The sequence below is a fragment of the Bactrocera tryoni genome, chromosome 1, assembly GCF_016617805.1.
Source record: "Bactrocera tryoni isolate S06 chromosome 1, CSIRO_BtryS06_freeze2, whole genome shotgun sequence".
NCBI classification, from domain to species: domain Eukaryota; kingdom Metazoa; phylum Arthropoda; class Insecta; order Diptera; family Tephritidae; genus Bactrocera; species Bactrocera tryoni.
In genome coordinates, this window is record NC_052499.1 from 19,790,459 (window position 1) to 19,810,601 (window position 20,143).

A 20,143-nucleotide genomic window follows, 5' to 3' on the forward strand; every position below is an offset into this window, starting at 1 on the left:
AGGGCAAAAACTTTTGTGCAATTGCATTAAGACACTTTCAAGACCTTGCAACAAAATGTTGCAACAATTACGTTTGCTAATTTCCTTGCCAGAGCGAAATGTCACGACGAAAGCATTAATTTCCCATTGCGAAATCAAAAGTAAAAATAAGAAATAAACGCAATAACAAAGGATTAATTAATAAAACAAAATAACGGCAAGAAAATCTACGCGCAACTGTGCAACACTACGGAAGCTGCGAGTCTACACAGCGCAATATCCGCTCACCAGATACGAACGAGAGGAAACTCATTTGCGCCAAACTGTAAAACACGACAGAAAGCAGAAACGCGACAAAATAAGCAGACGCACGAGACGCTGCAACATTGTTGTTGCATGCAACAAATAGCAACAACGCGTAAGTGTTAAGTATTTCATAGCGCAAGTGCAAGTGCAAGTGATTTATTGCGCTCAAGGTTGCAGCGAACAGCAGGCGCATAAAATGCTGCAACAAATAATTACAACAACAACAGCAATTATAAACTGCTTATTAATTTCTTAAGCACAAATTCATTTACACACAAGCGTATCTGCAACATGTTGCATGTGGCCATACAGCGCTTGGCGTCAGCTGATGCTGCTAAGGCGGCGGCGGCGCTCCCGTCAACATCGTCCGCAGCCGCGGCCGTAGCGACGTTCGACAGCGCCAGCTCCGAGCAGTTGTGGGGCAGTAATATATTCAATGACGACGGCAGTGGCGAGGAGTTGTATGAGTCGTCTGGCTTTGCGGTGTTGTGGAGCACCGACAGCAACAACAATAATGTCACATTTAATACCACAGAATTCGTAATGGCTTCCGCGAATGGTATACTCCTGCGTACGATCACTTCGCTGCAAGACGTCACAACGTTGGCGACGGACTTCGATGACCATCCCTTTGATCCGTATGAAAAGCACGAGGACAACTATTGGGGTTTGTTGGCGCTGGTTTTGGTCTTCGCCACCGCCGCCGGCAATATTCTCGTCTGTTTGGCGATCTATTTGGAGCGCCGCTTGCAGAATGTGACCAATTATTTTCTCATGTCGCTAGCGATCACTGATCTTATGGTGGCGGTGCTGGTGATGCCACTCGGCATACTGACGCTGGTGAAGGGTGAGTGGGCAATGAAAATGTAACTTATAACAACGGTTTTTATCTAAAAAAATATTTACTTTAAATATTTGGAAATTTTCTCTTTCAAATTAAAATCGCTTTTTTTAGTAAAAAAATTTAAATTAAAAAAAAAAATCTCATTTTAAAATCATCCAAATTTGCCTTAACAGTCATATAATAGTTGGTAACTCTGATTTGCATACATCTATACCGAAATATAGTCGCTGAAAAATAATTTTTTTGCAAATTTTAAAATATCTAATTTTTGGCCTATTTGGCAACCCTAAATGAAAGTTTAATAAAAATAGTAATTATACAATATATGTACATATATACTAGCGGTACATACTATATATTGTAAAGAAATGCTGTTTCTCCACTTGCTTTTCCATGGTCTTCAATGCCACTAACTTCGTATGGGTGTGTGTGTATGTGTGTGTATATTATTCATGATAGTTATGTTTTTATATGTTTTTTGGAATAATTATTAACTCACAAAGTGCTAATGTGTCGGGACACTTTTAAGTCTATATAAACTGGACAAAGTATTATGTTGCGTATACGACCTGTCGGACGCGTTTAATATTATTGTAATTACAGGGTGTGCCAGCAAATTCTTTGAGAACTTATTAAACGAAATGTGCTGTATAAAGTAAGCCAAAAGTAATATATCTCACAGGTTGACCAACATTATTCTTCTTTACTGGCGTAAAAACCGCTTACGCGGTTATAGCTGAGTTAACTGCAGCGCGCCAGTCGTTTCTTCTTTTCGCAAAGTTGCGCCAATTGTAGATTCCAAGCGAAGCTAAGTCCTTCCCCACCTGGTCTTTCAAATGGAATGGAGGTCTTCCTCTTCCTCTGCTTCCCCCGGTGGGTGCAGCGTCGAATACTTTAAGAGCTGGAGTGTGCATCCATTCAGACGACATGACCTAGCCAGCGTAGCTGCTGTCTTTTAATTCACTGAACAATGTCAATATCGCCGGATATCTCATAAAGCTCATCATTCCATCGAATGCGATATTCGTCGTAGTAATGATCTTCCGCAGAACCTTTCTCTCGACGGTTATTTTACGGAATTGCTGATGAGTGCTCTCAGGGAGCAGGAGTGCGAGTCGAGTAGAAAATCGTTCCGCTGTCTGTTCTGATTGCAGCTTCTCGACGTCGAACCTACCTTGTGTTTGTTGACGTGCGTGTTTTTCTGCACAGAGGCGGGTGCGTAGCTTGGCTGCAGCAAGATAGTGCTCCGATTCGATGTTAGGACTTCGGAGCGTACGCACGTCTAAAACACTGGCGACATATCTTCCGTCTATCACAACATGATAGATCTGGTTGGTCGCTTTTCGATTCAGAGATAGCCAGGTAGTTTGGTAAAATTTCCTATGCTGAAATCTAGTATTGCAGATAACCATATTTCTGGCTCCGGCAAGTCGATCAACCTCAACCCATGTAAGGATGTTTTCTCATGGTGGCTGAATTTACCGACTGTTGTGCCAAAGCCAACTCTGGCATTGAAGTCGCCAAACACGATTTTGACATCGTGGTGGGAGCAGCTCTCATAGGTGTTCCAAGCACCCATAGAAGCAATCTTTGGTCACATCATCCTTCTCTTCTGTCGAGGCGTGAGCGCAAATCAGCGATATATTGAAGTTTTTCGCTTTGATGCGGATTGTGGCTAGACATTCATCCACCGTACTGAATGACAGGACTGGGTAAATGCCACAAGGACCTACTCGCCTCAGTGCTTGTCCCGTCCATCGCATTTATTTGACAGCAGTGATGTCAGCCTTTACTTTAATGAGGACATTAACCAGCTGGGCAACTTAAGGACCGGACATTCTAAATGCATGCCCTCAAGTCATTATTCTTAGTACGTTTGCAGGGGTCGTCACCAAAAAGGGGGTCACTTACTCGAGGCTGTTGCTTCCTTTTTATTTGTAAGGTTTTTTACGTGAAGGGTTCCAAACCCAGCACACAACCCTGGAGAGACAATGTTTCGCCTTCTCTCTTTAGCACGACTTCAAACATTTTGGAATACTTAGTCTAAGACCACTGAGCTGCCTGAGCCATATGCAAAAGAATCGTTTCTGGCCACTCCCAAGTTAATGGCATTCAGAGAACTTTCCTCACTTGCGTGAACTTCTACACATGGCTTGTTCCCCCTCGAGTAGTGTAGATCATCTAAAAGTACGCGTTGTAACTACCATTAAAGAAGCGAGTCCACGCCCACTTTTTAAAACTGATTGTTTACTGTCATACCCGATATATTATAATTTTTTGATAAACTGAATGTTGTGGGCAAGGCAACATCTTTGCTTAGCAATTTGACATTATTTGGTTGTACTGGCTTGTATGTTCGTTTCACTCCTATTGACGAGTTGGTGATTGATATATGTACATATGTACGAATATATGCAAACGAGTTAAAATCGGTAACCTATAGGAACAACTCAATGTATAGAGAAAAAATATTTATCGTCAAGCAATTTCACATTACCAGGGTTGCAACAAGTCGTCTAAATAGTTAAAAATAATTTTCAAAATTCTTATTTCAAATACCAGAAAGGATACTCAGTTTGGAAATAAAGTATTCTTATCAAATTTATGACTAATAGTTACAAAAAAAACAAAAGTTTTTGAATTAAATTTTCAAAAGCTTTTATTTAAAAAAGTAGCAACTCTGAATCTGGCTATTATACTCGTATAACCAAATTGGAAAAAAAAATATTAACAAATTTTTGAATAAAAATTAAAAAAAAAAATTTTAACTAAATTTTCAATTTTTGAAATTCAATTTTCAAAATTTTTATTTAAAAAATTTGCAACCTTGGATATGATTACCATATGACCAAATTGAAAAAAATTATTAACACATTTATGGTTAAATATTAAAAAAAATACATGTTTATGAATAAAAAAATTTTTTGAATTAAATTTTAAATTTAAAATTTTGGAAACTAAATTTTCAAAATTTTTTATTTAAAAAATGTGCAACCCTGAATATGACTACCTTATGAAGAGAAAATGAAGGTTTATTTTTAATTTGACATACTTTCAATAAGCACCTTGTATTTTCAATTAAATATCATCATCCGGATTTGCATGCAAAAAAAAATTTTCGTAAACCGCAAATGGCGTTATTTTAATTATCTGCGCGGCAGGACATAGCAGCTACCAAATCCCCGCTACCACAAAACCCTTGTTAACATGTTGCAACGTGACCAGAGTGCCGGACTTAAGGTCAATAAATGCCAAATGGAAAATGAGAGCGAGAGAGAGAGACAAATGGTAAAGTAAATATTAGGTTCAACAGAATTTCAGACGGGATTAACGGTTTGCACGCCAACATACATAGTAATAATGTGTTTTCATAAATTATAACCGTTATTTAATTAAGCATTGGCATTAAAAGTGGTCAGTGGCATTGGTAAACCTGCGGGGTTTTGAAAATAAGTATATTTAAAAGGAAAATTAACGGCACATTGAAAGCAATTACTGAATTAATTATAAATTAAATCGTTTTTTATTGAAACATTCATTAGTGAGATTAATTTTCTGTGTTGATAATGTGTCAGCAGCAGTAGGAGACACCGATACCTCTGATACCGAATGACTTTTGTACTTTTTCAGGACCACTCTGACCAATAATGTTAATTATCGCGCTTAATTTTCAGCAAGTAGTGCCTCATTCATTGTAGTTTGACTTTCGTTAGGATTAAGACGCCTAAGTTGTCTTCGATAGCTTGAAATTTTCCGTTGAAGAGCAGCCGAAGCCACAATTTGTAATATTTAAATCAGTATTGAGTTATTGGAGAATATCGCTGGTGCAGGAATGCTTCGAGATTCCTCGATAAGATTATTTCCTGAACACTGTTTTGTGCACAAGTTTGATACACGAAGAAGTAGTGAAACGTTTTGCTTACTGACTGTGACTGTAATTACTAACTTATTGGATTCTCTCAAAACTCTTTTGGCCCGCGATTTACCATATTTAGACCATACTTTTTCAAACACCGATTTTGAGCAGCATTACGGCTCAAATGTTCCCACTTTCCCCAAATTGAGCTAAGTTTCGCTTGATTATTCTAAGCAGCTGGCCGGATACAACCTCACACTGGAACTTTTTTAGGTAGAATTTCAAGCTATTTCTTCTCTGTTACGGTTCGAAACATAGAGAAGAACATTTTACAGAGTTCCGACATTGGACTAAAATTCTGTTAAAATTTCGTACTCAATAGTGGTAGTGGATTTTCAATGAAAATATTTTGGTTTTTTACGTAACAAGTCAATTGAAAAGTCTTCGGCCCACCATGGTAACACTTTTTTCGTTTTTTTATAAAAAAAAGTTCTCTTCAGCGGTAATATACTCATTATAGCGACTCTCCAATTTTTCGATACCATTTTTTTTAGTAAGATCTGTCAGCTGCTTCAAAATATGTCTCAGTTTTGGCGATCATCTCTTTATTAAAAAAAAAATTTTCGCAGCGAGCACAATTTTGAGATCTGAGAACAGGAAGATGATTCGAAGCCTAATTCATGGATTTTTGCCATCGTTTTCACTGACTTGTTTCACTTGATGAAACCGCACTTTCTTTCTCTTCAAGTATGGAAGTTTTTCGTCGATTTCGTTTTTCAAATGAACCAATATGTGATTGTCACTGTTGGTGATCCTTCCGTTTTCAAGGTAATCCATACAAATTATTTTATGCGCACCCCAAAATGCAAACTTCATAACTTTGCCAGCCGACTCTTGGGGTTTTCCACGTTTTGGAGCGGGTTCATTGAGAGTAGTCCACTCAGATGACTGTCGATTGGACTTCGGCGGGTAATATTAGAGCCATATTTCTTTCATTGTCACATATGCACGCAAAACTTCGGGTTTATTACACTAAACACTTTGAAACACTGCTCCGAATCATCAACTCGTCGCTGGGTTTGGTCAAAAGTGAGCTCGCGCGGCACTCATTTTGCACAGAGCTTTTTCATACCCAAATATTCGTGAGTGATATCATGTGTACGTTCAGCTGATATCTTCAGAGTGCTTGCTATGTCGAACAACTTCACTTTAGGTCACGCAAAATCATTTTGTGGACTTTTTGATGTTTTCTTCGGTAACAATCTCTTTTGAGCGTCCATTGCGTTCACCGTCTTCGGGGCTCACTTTATCACGTTTCAACGTAGCAAAAAGCAAAAAATCGGGTAGAATATTTTGTGCTGACATGCTCTTGTTCCAGACATGAGTAAAATCGGGTTAATTAATACCTTCATTAGCCCCATAGGTTAGGTTGGATGACTGATCAAAAAGATCGCACACGAGCTGCTATGTGTTCTTTGTGAAGCCATAGAAAGGAAGAACTCCTGTCTTTAAAATATAAATTTGTAAAATACTAAGTAGCCAATGCAAACTTATACAGGCGTTTAATTTGCAAAATCCGCCACCTCCGTGGGATGTCCTAAGGTATGCGCACGCAGGTACTCGTACTTAAGTCTTGACCTCCTAAACGTCATGCAGTCAAGAAGGAAGTGTTGAGTTGTTTCCACCTCATTTTCTTTCATACATCTTCGTCAGATAGCGTCCGGTAAGATTCCCTGCTTTACTGCGTGGACGCCAATAGGTCCGTTAAAAGCCCCCACTACTAAGCAGAAGCTAGCCTTTGATGCCAAAGATATCACTTGATCCTTCGCTATCGAACTTGGGCCAAAAGGTTTTTGCGAGAGCGCATGTACCGATTGTGTCGCAGCGCCGACCAAGCTTTCGCGAAGCCCAGCTATCTAGTAGTAGAATACAAGAGGATACTGTAACACCGACCCACTCCCATTGTACTGATAGTATCATCAGCTTTACAGTTTCCTGCGATACCGCTGTAGCTCGGCACCCATACCAGTCTTATCACAAATGCATTTGATGCTATTGATAGCGATGTTAGGCAGTCTTCGACCAGCCCTAAATGAGTTCAAGGCTAGTATCGCCGCTCTGCTATCTGAGTGGATGGTCACTTCTCTAAAGGAGGCTGCACGCCAGAACAGTAAATCTACTGCTACTTTATGGCCGCAACCTCGGCCTGGAAGACACTGCAATAGTCAGTCTGAAACTGGAGCTGATAAAGAGCTCTCCCCACCGTGAAGAAATTCGCAGCCCCTCTCCTCCAACGACTCTTCCTACTCACAACTCCCTTGCCGGTATGTGGGTAGAGAAGGAGCCGCCCGAGTTTGGTTTAGCGACTCCATGATCCAAGTGATCCGGCACAAAGTCAATTACCTAATACAAATATTTTCGAACTTCCGCTTAAACTTCATCCGTCAATATGTAAGAAATCTTAATTAGAGTCAGTAGGAAGTTCTATTTTGCAACACTGCAAGGTCTTATCTTTGATTTTAAATCATTAAGGCAAGACCTTCTTCTTCTTATTTATTAGCGTACCTTCTAATTTTATATAATCTCGTATAACACTTTACCTTGCGAAAGTATAAAATGTTTGGTCACATCCGCTTACTCACTTCTTCCTGACTTGGGATGGAGTGTCTTTATGATTCACGACCATAAGGAGAAACTCTATAGAATCCCTTTCTATGCTTGAGGCAATCTAACCTTGAACGTACTCGTAAACAATTTAACTTGACTCATGGAGAAAATTACAGAGCATATTAATACCTCGGCTTTCCTTTAACTTCAGTTGAAATCCAAATTTGGAGTTCATGCTTTGCACTGCACTCTTCCTTCAGCTGCCGTGCTTTCATGTCGAAAATACGTTTTTTGCTTTTCCCGCTATCCACACCTTTCCTCTATGCATTTTCGAACACTTGCTATTTTTAAAGTCTTAGTCAATTTCTTTTCACTTAGAATTTCACATTTTTTCCACAAAATTACAATACAATTTTTCATTCGAGCGGCCAAAGCTGCTGCGCTCACTGCTTTTATGCACAAAGCCACCGGAAAAGGAAATATTTATTTTGTGAAGCAATTGCAGCGCAAAGAATCGCATTAGCTGTGAGCTGCGCACTAATATACCAACATATATACAAACATACATATATACATACCAGCTGCAGTCCAGTTGCGGTGGCGCGCTGTGGCTGCTTCATCTTTTCCCGTATTCCTTTTTGTGTTTTTTGTTTTTGTTTTTCACTGGCGCCGCAAAACTTCCAAGCGCATTCTTGGCGCTACTCAATTTCAGCGGCTTTTCTTGGCTCGATTTGTTTGCCTCCTTTAAACAGCAGCAGCATTTTAGAGAAGCGAACACAACAGCAAATTCAATTGAAGCACAAAAATATAAAAGCAAAGCCTTAGAGTTATGGGAAGAAGCGCAGAACCTCGGCTCACCTTTATTGCTGCTCTTTGTAGATTTTTTCTGCTTACAGACAGACAGAGTGGTGTGGCAGATATATTACAACAAAAGATTGCTTTAGCTGTAACAAGCCGCATTGAAGCACAGTGAAGCACAGTGAAGCGCAGTCTGCGTGATATAGAATGGATTTGCATGTGAAAGCTCCTAACCAAGCGCTTTTGAAATTCTCTTTTGTTGCTTAATTCACTTCCAACTGCTACTTTTCGGCTGATTTTACTTTTAATGTCGGACTTTGCTGCACAGCCGCGGGCGTTTTCGCTGACTGAGCGAGGTTAAGGCGTTTTTATTGTGCTTGCATTCAATTGTGTCGGCTTTATGGTAAGATTATACAACTACATTCAAATTTAATTAGCCGCGTGGAAGTGCATTTCTTGCAAGCTAATTAAATTTTTGTTTGGAACTTATTGATTCTATTGAGCGGGTATTCAAGTTTTACAGAGTAGATGAGTATATTTGGTTCTTTAGACTATATGCAAAAAGTATTTTGAACTCAGTTCAGTTAGTCTTTTGTTCTATACCTTTCATCAACTTTTGTCTCATACTAGCAGACCGTCATTCAAGCGAAGGCGGCTTACATCGGGGATATACTGTTCCGAAGTTGTCGTCGACGTTATCCAACGGAAAACCCAAGAAATTTGCTGTTTCGTAGGGGTCGGACCAAAGGGAGGGGTGTGTCAGATGATTAGGGTTAGCAGGGCAAGCAAAGAGATGGCCAGTGCTATGCGGAGGCTTATTGCACGCCGGACATATATTGGATATGACGGGGTCTATTCTGGAGTAGGAGTATAACCTGCTACAGTATCCAGAACGAAGCTGCGCAAGAGTCGCTCTCGTTTCTCGCTGTCGCGATTTCTTTGTCTGCAACGGGTGCCGGTTTGACTCCAAGCACGCCATACACTGAAAGCAAGTCGGTAAAGATGTTGATTCTGTGAATGGGGATCAGTGCTTGTCGGAAGTGAGTTGCGTCCGAAGTCTGGTCGACGTATTGTTTGATGTTGTCAAGGTAGTTGAGGAATGACTTGCTAATATTCCTAGGAGGCAGTTCCCCTCCAAGTGGGTGACTGCAAGGCTAATTTCTGGCAAAGCACAGGAACTGTTTGGTGTGGAGTTCATTATGCTCCTTAACTAGGACCATATGGACCTCCCTAAGCAGGTGTTCGATAGCAGACATCAAGAGTTATCCTGTCGTAGTCCGGAATACAGTATTCTGACAAGTCTGGAGCTTCCTCGTCTGAGTTTCACTACAGCCAGGTGACCATATTGTTGCGGTGTGGCTAAGAAGTTCATCGATTGCGGCCTCAAAACTTTTTAAGGAGTGCATAACGTAATTACCAACAGCTTCAAGTTTTTTTCCATATTAGACTTGTATGCCAGGTCATAGCGGAATCGGCATAAACTGCAAAAACGATGAGCTTGCTATTAGGAGAACCCTTACGCCAATTTCATTGATTGGTTGTCCGATGTCTTTTTTTGTTCTAGATTGTTTGATTGTCCTATGTTCTCTTTTGTTGCTGGCTTTATCGACCTCCTGTAAGCTTGACAGGCTCTATTGAACAAACACAACTTGTACGACTGCGGGATCCTTCTGCTTCGGAGGTCCTCCGAACTACTTGTAATCGAACAGCTGTTGTAAGTGTTCTGACCGGGCACTATCCAATAAGTACACAGGACTAAATATATTATTGTTAGCTCTTTGTCGAGGCTGTGTGCAAGGCGAGGTAGAACCATATTATCACATTCTTCTCTATTGCCCGAGAATGCAATATCACGGTAGGTGGACCTTTGAAGAACCTTGCGAAGTGGCTGAGATTTGTTTTATGTGCTTTAACAAGTTTGTGGTAAGCTCAGAAGGCTTCGTCGATCTATGAGGCGATGTACTTTTCCTGGAGTTTTTGGATAACAAAAAGGTCAAATATCTGTCACCGAGAGATCCATCCATTTTCGATCAAACCTACAACCATACGTAACCTAGTTCAGAAATGGTAGAAATTTCCATTAGTTGTATAGTATTTAAATAATATGATCTCTTAAATACCTCTTTTTAGCGATATTTGTTTTTGTAACTCAAAGATTTCCCAATCGTTCTCAGATTCGGAAACCTCCATGTTAATTTGTATTTTCACAAAATTTATATTTCTCAAGTTCCTTATATTTTATAATTTTCTTATCACGAATCTGACTGTTTTCACAAAAGAACATATATTAAAATCCTTCCGTGGAGGCTTTTTCGTTAAATGGGACAGAACTCTCTTGCAAAGACCGCATCACGTTCAGCGCTTGCAACGTAAAGGATGACTACTCATCGACTACGTAACGGCACCATCATCTTTTATCGCTAAGTACCAAAACTGATGCGTTACTTATTACATTACCAAACTCATAATCAACTTATAATTTATAGAATGGTTTATTTTAGGAAGCACCACATCATATTTGAAGTTACTCATACGCCACGGCTGCTACGTCTCTGCAAATGTCCTTTTTAAATTGCTAATCTTATGTCGTTCGATTACCTCAATTTTCTGTCCGTTTCTTTTACTTTCTCAACAAACAAGCAAAACAATAACAAAAACAAAAAATTTTACATGATAATATATGCCCTCTGTAAATGTGAACTAATTTAGCTTGATCATAAATCTTAAGCGCAAGAACTGTTGACAAAATAACTTTATAACTACAGTATCTGAAAAAGCATAATTTATGCGCATATACTTATGTACATAGTAGCACATATTTGTTTGCATGTCACTGTATGCTACGTGATGCCATGCTTCTTATAATGTAGCTGTTTAATATACATATATACGAGTATAAGTATGGGTGCGTGTCATGCGAGCGCCTCATGCATTCAGCCTAAAGCTGCTGCGTGGCTTAAAGCGCACTTGACTTCGCCGGCAACATTTCATTTAGCGCTAATCAGTGAGTAGTGAACAAGTGTACAACGACATAAGCTTTTAATCGTATATAATCTGTAGCATAATGGCTTTTGACTGTTGTCACTGGCTGATTTGTGAAGTTCTTTGAAATTGCGCCGTCGCCGTCGCCGTAGACGTCGGCTCAAGATGTGAGTGTGCGGATATTAGAGGGGCTTAAGGAATATACATATTTATATATATATTATATAATTCCATCTATGTAAGTATTTTATTTTGTGTGTGTATATGTGTGAACTACAAGCTCATTATAGAAAAATATGTTGAAAGAATTCTTTAAGTTCATAGATGTGTCTTGCATTCATATGAATCTCAATATTTATATGATCGACACTATTCTGATATGACATTTGTCTTTTTAAACAGATTCTGCATTAAAAGATATTATCGATTAAAAAAATAAATATCGATATTTCGATAATTTTTTATATTGCTTCGGTATCAAAAAAATGCTCACTAATCGTAATAATCGTAATAATGCAAAAAAAATAATTAAAATATCGATTAAAAACAAATATCGATTTTTCGACAATTTTCTAAATCAATAAAATGCACCCGTGACACAGTTAACCGATTCCTGCATTTTTTTTTTTAATTACTCCAAACTTGCGCAAAAGGGCGATAAAAATATGAAATATAAATAAAGTGAAATAAAACAGAAATATCGATATTTTCCATTATGTGTCGTTACTAAAGAAAATTGTAATTTGTTATATCTTTTAAAGCTGCATTTGATGCCGTTTTAATACTATCAATTTAGTTATTGAAAATAATCGATAAACTTTTTATGTCGATTTCCGATTTCCTATCTTTACCATAACTAACGTATAATAACATAATTTCACAATTGCTTTAATTACGCAATAAAGTATCTAGAACATAACTGATACATTTTCGATTTTCTCGGTTGAGAACTTTAATAAAATATCTACATATTTTCCTTTACGCGCCATTACTTAATAAAAATTCTATTTTGTAATTTTTTTTTTTAAACCACTTAATTGGTTGCTCTTTTAATAAGTATTAATAAATATTCGGTAGATACAAAAAGATTTACATACATACAACTTTTATTTTACGGAAAATGTTTTGATCTAAAATATTGTAAAAATTATCGATTGTATTACAAATATCGATATTTCGATATTTTTTCTCATATACGTTCTCTTTAGCGAAATTGGTTTGGTCTAAAGCCTTGTAAAATTTATCGATTATGAGAAAAGTATCGATATATTTTTCTCAAGTGGGAAAAAATTTATATACAGTTATTTTTACTGCAAGTGGTTTGATTTAAAATATTATAAAAGTTATCGATTATAATATAAATATTTCAATATTTTTTCTCAAGTACGAAAAAAATTACATACAGTTTCTTCAATCGAAATTGTTTTGTTCGAAAATATTCTAAAATTTATCTATTAAAAGGCAAATATCGCTATTTTTCCTGAAGTACGGAAGAAAACTACGTTGTGTCTAACGAAATTGGTTTGATTTAAAACATCGTAAAAATTATCGATTATAAAACAAGTATCGATATTTCAGTATTTTTTTCTCAAGTACGAAAAAAATTATATCATCGAAACTGGTTTGATCTAAAATATTAAAAAATTATCGATTATTAAACGAAACGAAAAAAATTACATAAAGTTTATACAATCGAAAATGGTTTGTTCTAAGACAGTTTAAAAATTATCGATCAGACAAATATCGATATTTTTTACTCAAGAAAGAAAAAAAACTATATACAATTCTTTTTACCGAAATGGTGTTGATCTAAAATATTGAAAAATTATCGATTATCAGACAAATATCAATCTTTCGACAATTTTTTCTCATGTACGAAAAAAATTACTAAGCTCTATGTAATTTCAACCCAGTACTTTTTGTTCCAAAATATTTTAAAGTTATCGATTAAAAGGAAAATATCGATATTTTTTTCGCAAATACGGAAAATTTGTATAACCTTTTTTTTTGGTACAGAAATTTTTTTTGATCTAAAGCATTGTAAAAATAATTGGTTTTACTAAGAAAATCGATATTTCGATATATTTTATAACAAAAAATAATCACAAATCGATAGTTTCATATTTGTTTATAATTCTTACAAATAATTGAAACTAATACAGTAAGAGAAGTGAAAGAAAGATATTGTAAGATACAGCATTTGTTTTATAAATAACAAAATTATCGTTCACTTTTCATGATTTGCCGTCACTCTTCTTCCTTTTCTTTATTGGCGTAGATTTGCCGTTATTACACTAAATTAAATTAAACGATTAGACGATTTTTAATTTTTTTAAGTATATTTTTAGGCTCTTTTGATATTCGCTTTTTATAAGTGTTTAGGAATAATAGATAAAATTTTGTTATCGATTTCCGATAAGAATTTTTTAATTGAACTGCAGTTTGTAATTTATTCTAAACATAATTGCAGGCTCCTCTAATACTTCTGTTTTAGAAGTTTTTAAAAATAACCGATAAAATTTTGTTATCGATTTCCGATAATTATTTTGTTTAAATTAAAATGTTATTTTTAATTTATTTTAAGTATAATTTCAGGCTCTTTTAATACTATCTATTTATAAGTGCTTAAAAACTATCGATAAATTTTTGTTATCGGTTTGCGACAACTATTTTGTTTTTAATTATTGAAAAAAAATTTATAACAATTTAAAATTTAAACAAGTTACTAAGTAAACACCTTAAAAATTATCGATATATAGATTTTTATCGCAAATAATCGGTTGCGAACTTTTTAAAATAGCAATTCTTAAAATTACGATCCAAATTAAAAAATTTATAAATTTATTTATGAGAATGTATAACCTTTTTTAAAAACATAGTTAGTTTTTAGCCAAATTTTTTAAGTTTTTGGGTTGCCAAAACTTTATTTTTCATCAGATCAAAAAACTGGCAAGTTGTAAGTTCTTCATCTTGGCAGTTATTAGTTTATATAAAAGTTGTAAAAAAAATTGTTAGTTAACGTATCATTTGTCTCCTATTAATCACTCAAGCAAATTTAGAGAATGTTTTTTCGAAAAAATCACTTTAAAGATCAACTGATAGAGCTGATTGAACAGCGAGGCTACATTCTAGAAAGCCGTAACTCAAAAACTATTTTATATATCGATTAAAAATTTTAGTACGATATTTTTAAAGGTAAATGCCATCGAAATATGCAAAAAATAAATCAAAAGATTTTTTCAAAATTTTACAATAGACCCCCCCTTAACGTTTTCAATTTTACAGATACTTTTATACCTCCAGCAGCTTTCTATGCATGCGTTGATTTCGTTGATGTTGTTTCCAATTTGATGCCCACCAACTGTATACATCGATATAATTGTCAAATTTGTATGTGTTTGTAGTTTCCATTTTAGTGGCCAAAAACTGTATACTTCGATAACTCAATATATGCAGTTGTCACTGCGCTCTACCTTCCGCACGGTTAGCTGAAATATTGGTGGCGTCCATTATGCTCTCTCTCTCATAACGAATTCGTTTAGATAAATGATGCTGTGAATTACTGCTGCCATCCACTAGGCTCACGCACGCACACACCGACGCACATAAAGTCAATGGAAAATATTATAATAATAGTGAAATCAACTCCCCGCGCTGACCGAAACGGCATAATAGGCGAACACGTGCCACAAATAGCACCAAAAAAAAAAGAACAGTCATCAAGGTACGCGTGAAATAGTTGAAGCGCTGCAAAAAGCGAAATAAATGCGATTTCAGCAAAGGCGACATACTATACGCCGAGCACTGTGTACAACTTTATTGGTGCATTCATGTGTGGCAATATTAAAAACTGCGCCGGTGTGCGTGCGCCTAAGTTTTTCGTGTGATTAAGAGGATAAAAGAAGTGTGTACGCACAGCCACACACAAATAAGAAACTCACACATGCTCACTGTTATGCGTACAGTTATGCAGCAGCAACAGCAAGCGACAACAACAATGGCAAAAGTTTCGCGCTGCCAAAGGGCCAACGCAGACATTTTCGTTTGTCATTAATCTTTGCGCCTTAGTGGACAAACAAACAGGCACTAACTGTAAATATAGCTACGCATGTATACGTATGTATGTATATACATATATATATATACATTACATATATGTACATGTGTGCGTATGTGCATGGGTTCGAATCTAAGCAACACACACCATCCCACGCTTGAACAGCTGTCGTGCTACAGCCTTTTTACGCGAAAAGGCTTGATTTTGTAGTTTATGCCATTGTTATTGTTGTTGCTGGTGTTTCACATTTTTACCTTCGCCATAGCCTTCGCCGCACAATCTTACCTGACGCCGTCTCGGCAGATAAGAAAATTACAAAAGCCATGCCAAGTAAAGGTAGCGTAATGTTCTTATTGTTGTTATTGCTGTTCTTTAACGTGTCTAGCGCTTATGTGCTGATAGCATGTAGTTTTGCTTAGGCGGTGCACAACATATCCGGTGCTGTTTACGAAAAGTTGTCGAGTTTTCAGCTTTTTCCTCGCCTTCTGCTCTAAGCTGAATTATCTCTACTCGCTTTGACATTTCCTCTTGGGTTTTTGGTGCGGCTGTAGATGTGGGAGCTAGAAACACAGAAGCGCAAAGCGTGCCATATTAAGCAACCATGCTTAACTCTTTTTGCTGCCACAGCCTCGTATCTGCTCATACTTGTATGTTAGCCGACACAAAAGGCGTCTGATAAATCGAGGAGACTGATTTCTTTTGTTTGTGTGGCACATTCGGTAATTGGAACTATACCATAAATATATATAGCGTACATATGTATACAATATATACATTACGACTTTTTTGTTTCATAGTTTTTTTTTTGGAAATTCACGGCAGACCAACCGCATAATTTAGTTGCGGTTTCGTAATGATCACTCATCTCTGTTTTCTTTGTTGCTACATAGGCATATAAATGCCGGCTTGTTGTGACAGCTGCACTTATCCCTTTTACCTTTTACATTTTTCGCAATGAGCATATAAATTACATATTTAAAGGCATGTCACATATATTTTCTCGTAGAAATTTGCATATTTATGAAAACTTTTGATAGGTGAGCTGCATAAATCTTGTGTAGAGTAAATAAATAGATGAACTCAAGCGTTAGGCATTTTGTCAAAGAAAAAATCAAAAAAAATATATATATATGAATAAAGAAAAAAATATATAAAGAAAACATAAAAGCTCTTATTGTAGCTTCAATGTGTACATATATATCTCTCTATGATATTCCCAGAAGTTAGATTTGAATGAAGAAGTTTTTTCAACCAAGAAAAAAAGAAAAATATATATGAAGGTTTGTCTTCAAATTACGAAAATTTTCACCGAATTATGGGAAAATATTTCAAGTTTATATTTTAGACTCTTCCGTTTAATCTTATTATGATATTCTTTACTAAAAGTAGACGTTACCACGCCAATTTAGTATTTTTTGACGGAAAAATAGCTGCCTTCGATTCGTCAAGCTTTACTCCTCACCAAAAAAAAAAACAAACTAAAACAGTTACTCAAACAAACGCGCAGCACTTGTGTGTTATACTATGTAGCCATCAAAATTGTTAGGTGATTAGATTACATTTAATCTCTTCACTAATCAAGCCCGTTCTCACTGCCGTTGGGCAGATGATAAAACAGATGTTTTTGTCATTCAAGAATTCACGTTGCTTAATATTTATTAAAAGAAAACATTGGTATATAGTATTTTGTTATAAAAGCCGTATTCTTTTAAATATTTTCCATATAATAGAAATAATGGACGCATTTTTTTCACTTAGGAAGTCGATTTTCAGATAAATTCAGATTCATTGCTTTTAACTCATTTGTTTGCTTACATTTTATTCTCTTTGTAGTGTTTAAATCAGCTATGATAATGTAATAGATTTCCTATGCTGACAAGTTGATGGTGCTAAATCAGAGTCGCAGAGAGAGTTTTCGCGTAGATTAGATTCAAATCACCTCAGAGACGAGATTAAGAACTGTCAATTATAAGATTAATGGGATAAACTACTCAAAAGCCGAAATCTTGTGATTAAGCGTGGGTCTGAATAAGATATTAGGATTCTTTTTGTTTAAAATAATTCAAGTATTTACAAATCTTGGGCATTTCACTTACATTTTTCTTTACTAGATTGGCGGGTCGAACTCGTAATAGTTTTTCTGTTCTTTTATTGTACTACGTCTCAATTTTTTAATATAATTTTATTTTACTAAAATTAATAACCAATTTCTAAAGATATACAGGTATTCTACTACCGAATATTAGTACATGACCTGCTGAATTACAGTTGCGTCGTAGGACTATTATTACGATAACTCCCACAGCAATTGATTGGCTGAGATTAGTAGTATTCATACCGTAGTGCAGCGTATGATGCCATTCTAAGTCCAATGGAAATCGCCAAATGGTAGTTGGTTGCGGGATGTAAGGTGTTTTGAATGGCTATATGGTTCCTTTTAGTTTAAAATGCTTTAGGCGAGGAAGATGTGTCGTCATGTTAGTGCCTGGTATTTCGTATTCAATTACGGAACTTTTCAGATCGGTTGCCCAAAGATTTACGCTCAACGTCCTTAAAACAATTGCCCGTTTTTTTAAATCAATTGGTGTCCAATTTTATGATACCTTGTCTATTTAAGATGATAGTGTGAACACTACCATTGCAGTTTGTTCTGACATCTATCTTAGATGACGTTGGAAATATCATGTGTTAGGTGAAGAGAGCTGCAACCAAAATTCTTGCGTTGGCATAATGTTGAATTCACATTTAAGTGATATGCCTGTTTTATTTGTTAATAATGACAACTCACAGGTTTTGCATACATATGTCCTACGTTAAAGAAGGGATGCACTTGTGAACATATTGTCTTCCAGACCAAACATTGACATCTATGCAACATTTCATCATTCATGCTACACATAAAAGATTATTTTATTTTCATTGAAAATAATGCGACGATTTGTTTCTTTACTTTGCTCACCATATATACGTCATGTATTGTGGCATATGGGTATATTGAGTACATTTGGAATTCTGTTTTGGTAACTAAAGGTATTTTTATATTAAACAATATATAATCCTTAGTATTTTTGGCTGTTGTGGTAGCCATATTTCCAACTTCAAAAAGATCAGTATTGGAAAGCCGCAAGTTCTGTTCAAGGTTGTTTGAAATTAATTTTATTTGCTTTTCAAACTTTTTTATTGGCAACACTCTTTCCATTAAGTTCCGTCTAGAATTACAAAGGATGCTTATAATGTCTCTTTGAAGCATTTGAAAGGTCTCCATTGTTGTGCTGAGTTTGGTGGCTGCTTCAATGAATAATTGGCGTTTCAAGTGGTCATCGAGAATCAAAGTTATTCAATAAATTGAGCCATAAGATGATAATATTTTAAAGGAATTATTGGTACAAAGTTTCATGCCGTTATATAAATTGTTTCTTGATTTGTGTACAGGAAAGTGAAAGAATCAAATGGAATTTAAAATTTTTTTTCATATGGGTAGTATGCGTGGTATTACACTCGTGGCCACGCAAACCTTCCCATTATACTTTCTTAAACTTTTTTTCGGACTTTTTCGTTCGAGATTGTCTTCAATTTTGTTTTTTTTTTTTTACGTTTTTGGTAAGCATAACGAAATTGTATTATCTTATTATAATCACAGTTTTTAATTTATTACGCTTTGTGGCCAATTTTATTGTTTATGAAGTAACAACGCGACTAAACTTCGTGCTTCTATTAAAAAAATATAAAATAAAATCTTAATCTCAATTATAGTGTAAATGAAGTTAAATTAAAAAAATGAAAAATATAATTTTTTCATCGCATGTTAGTCTCTTACATTTCGAGCTCATTTTGTAAAGCTCACTATCTTTCAATTGATTTATCTAAAGCTGAGTGTGTTTTATTTTTAATTTTTAATATTTTTGATTAATAACATGTCATTAACTAATTTCTAAATAAAAAAGTTCTATACCGCAAAAAGTACCGCTATAAAGTGTAATCAAATAAGCAAAATAATTGAAAATATTGAGTGGTAAGGTTTGCGTGGCCACGAGTGTAGTTCGATTCCGCCTATTTTTGCACTATGCCATATATAGGTATATAGAAGAATACCATGCACTAAATTAAATCCAAATCGGTTGCTAGGGTTCCAAGATATGAGATTTCATCTAAAAGTGTGTGCAATTCCTTCGTCATATTTTTACATCGGCTCCTTTGAAGACCACACATACCATCTAGTGAGTATAAAAATGGAAATGGAAAAAGTAGTTTTTTGTAAGAAAGAGTCACAATATAATATTATCAAAAGCAGCTGGCAACTCTATAACAAATATTCAAATTATTCTTGGGTGAAGCCTGATATTGATATTAAAGTATATATACATATACCATTTTTGTATTTATTTCCTTATATCAATAATAACAAAAAATGCTGACCATTTCAAATTTATCTCCATACATTGTAGGTATATTTGAAAAGCGTCAATCCATCCATGCCCGTTTGAAGTTCATATTAGTGCGGCAATTGTCAGTTCATTATTACCAAATGCATTCCGTTTCAAATCAAATAGTTCAAAAAACTCCTGATCTTTGCCTATATGAAATATATTTTCAACTTATATAATTAATTGTTTTTTGTTTATGAAGCTTACTTTTGAATCTATCCAATAGTCTGGATTTGTAATACAATTAAGGTACTATAAATACTATGTAAAATTAATTAGATTAGTAGTTC

The 20,143-nt window shown here is 35.6% G+C and overlaps 1 protein-coding gene across 1 annotated transcript in view; it reads left to right on the top strand.

The window, feature by feature from the left end:
• The first annotated feature begins 781 nt into the window (after positions 1–781).
• LOC120766980 (alpha-2B adrenergic receptor) overlaps positions 782–20,143 on the top strand; it is a 178,844-nt gene continuing 159,482 nt past the window's right edge. The window contains exon 1 of the mRNA XM_040092776.1: positions 782–1,132. Coding sequence (XP_039948710.1) covers positions 829–1,132 — 304 coding nt within the window. The 5' untranslated portion in view covers positions 782–828. The remainder of the gene's footprint in view (positions 1,133–20,143) is intronic.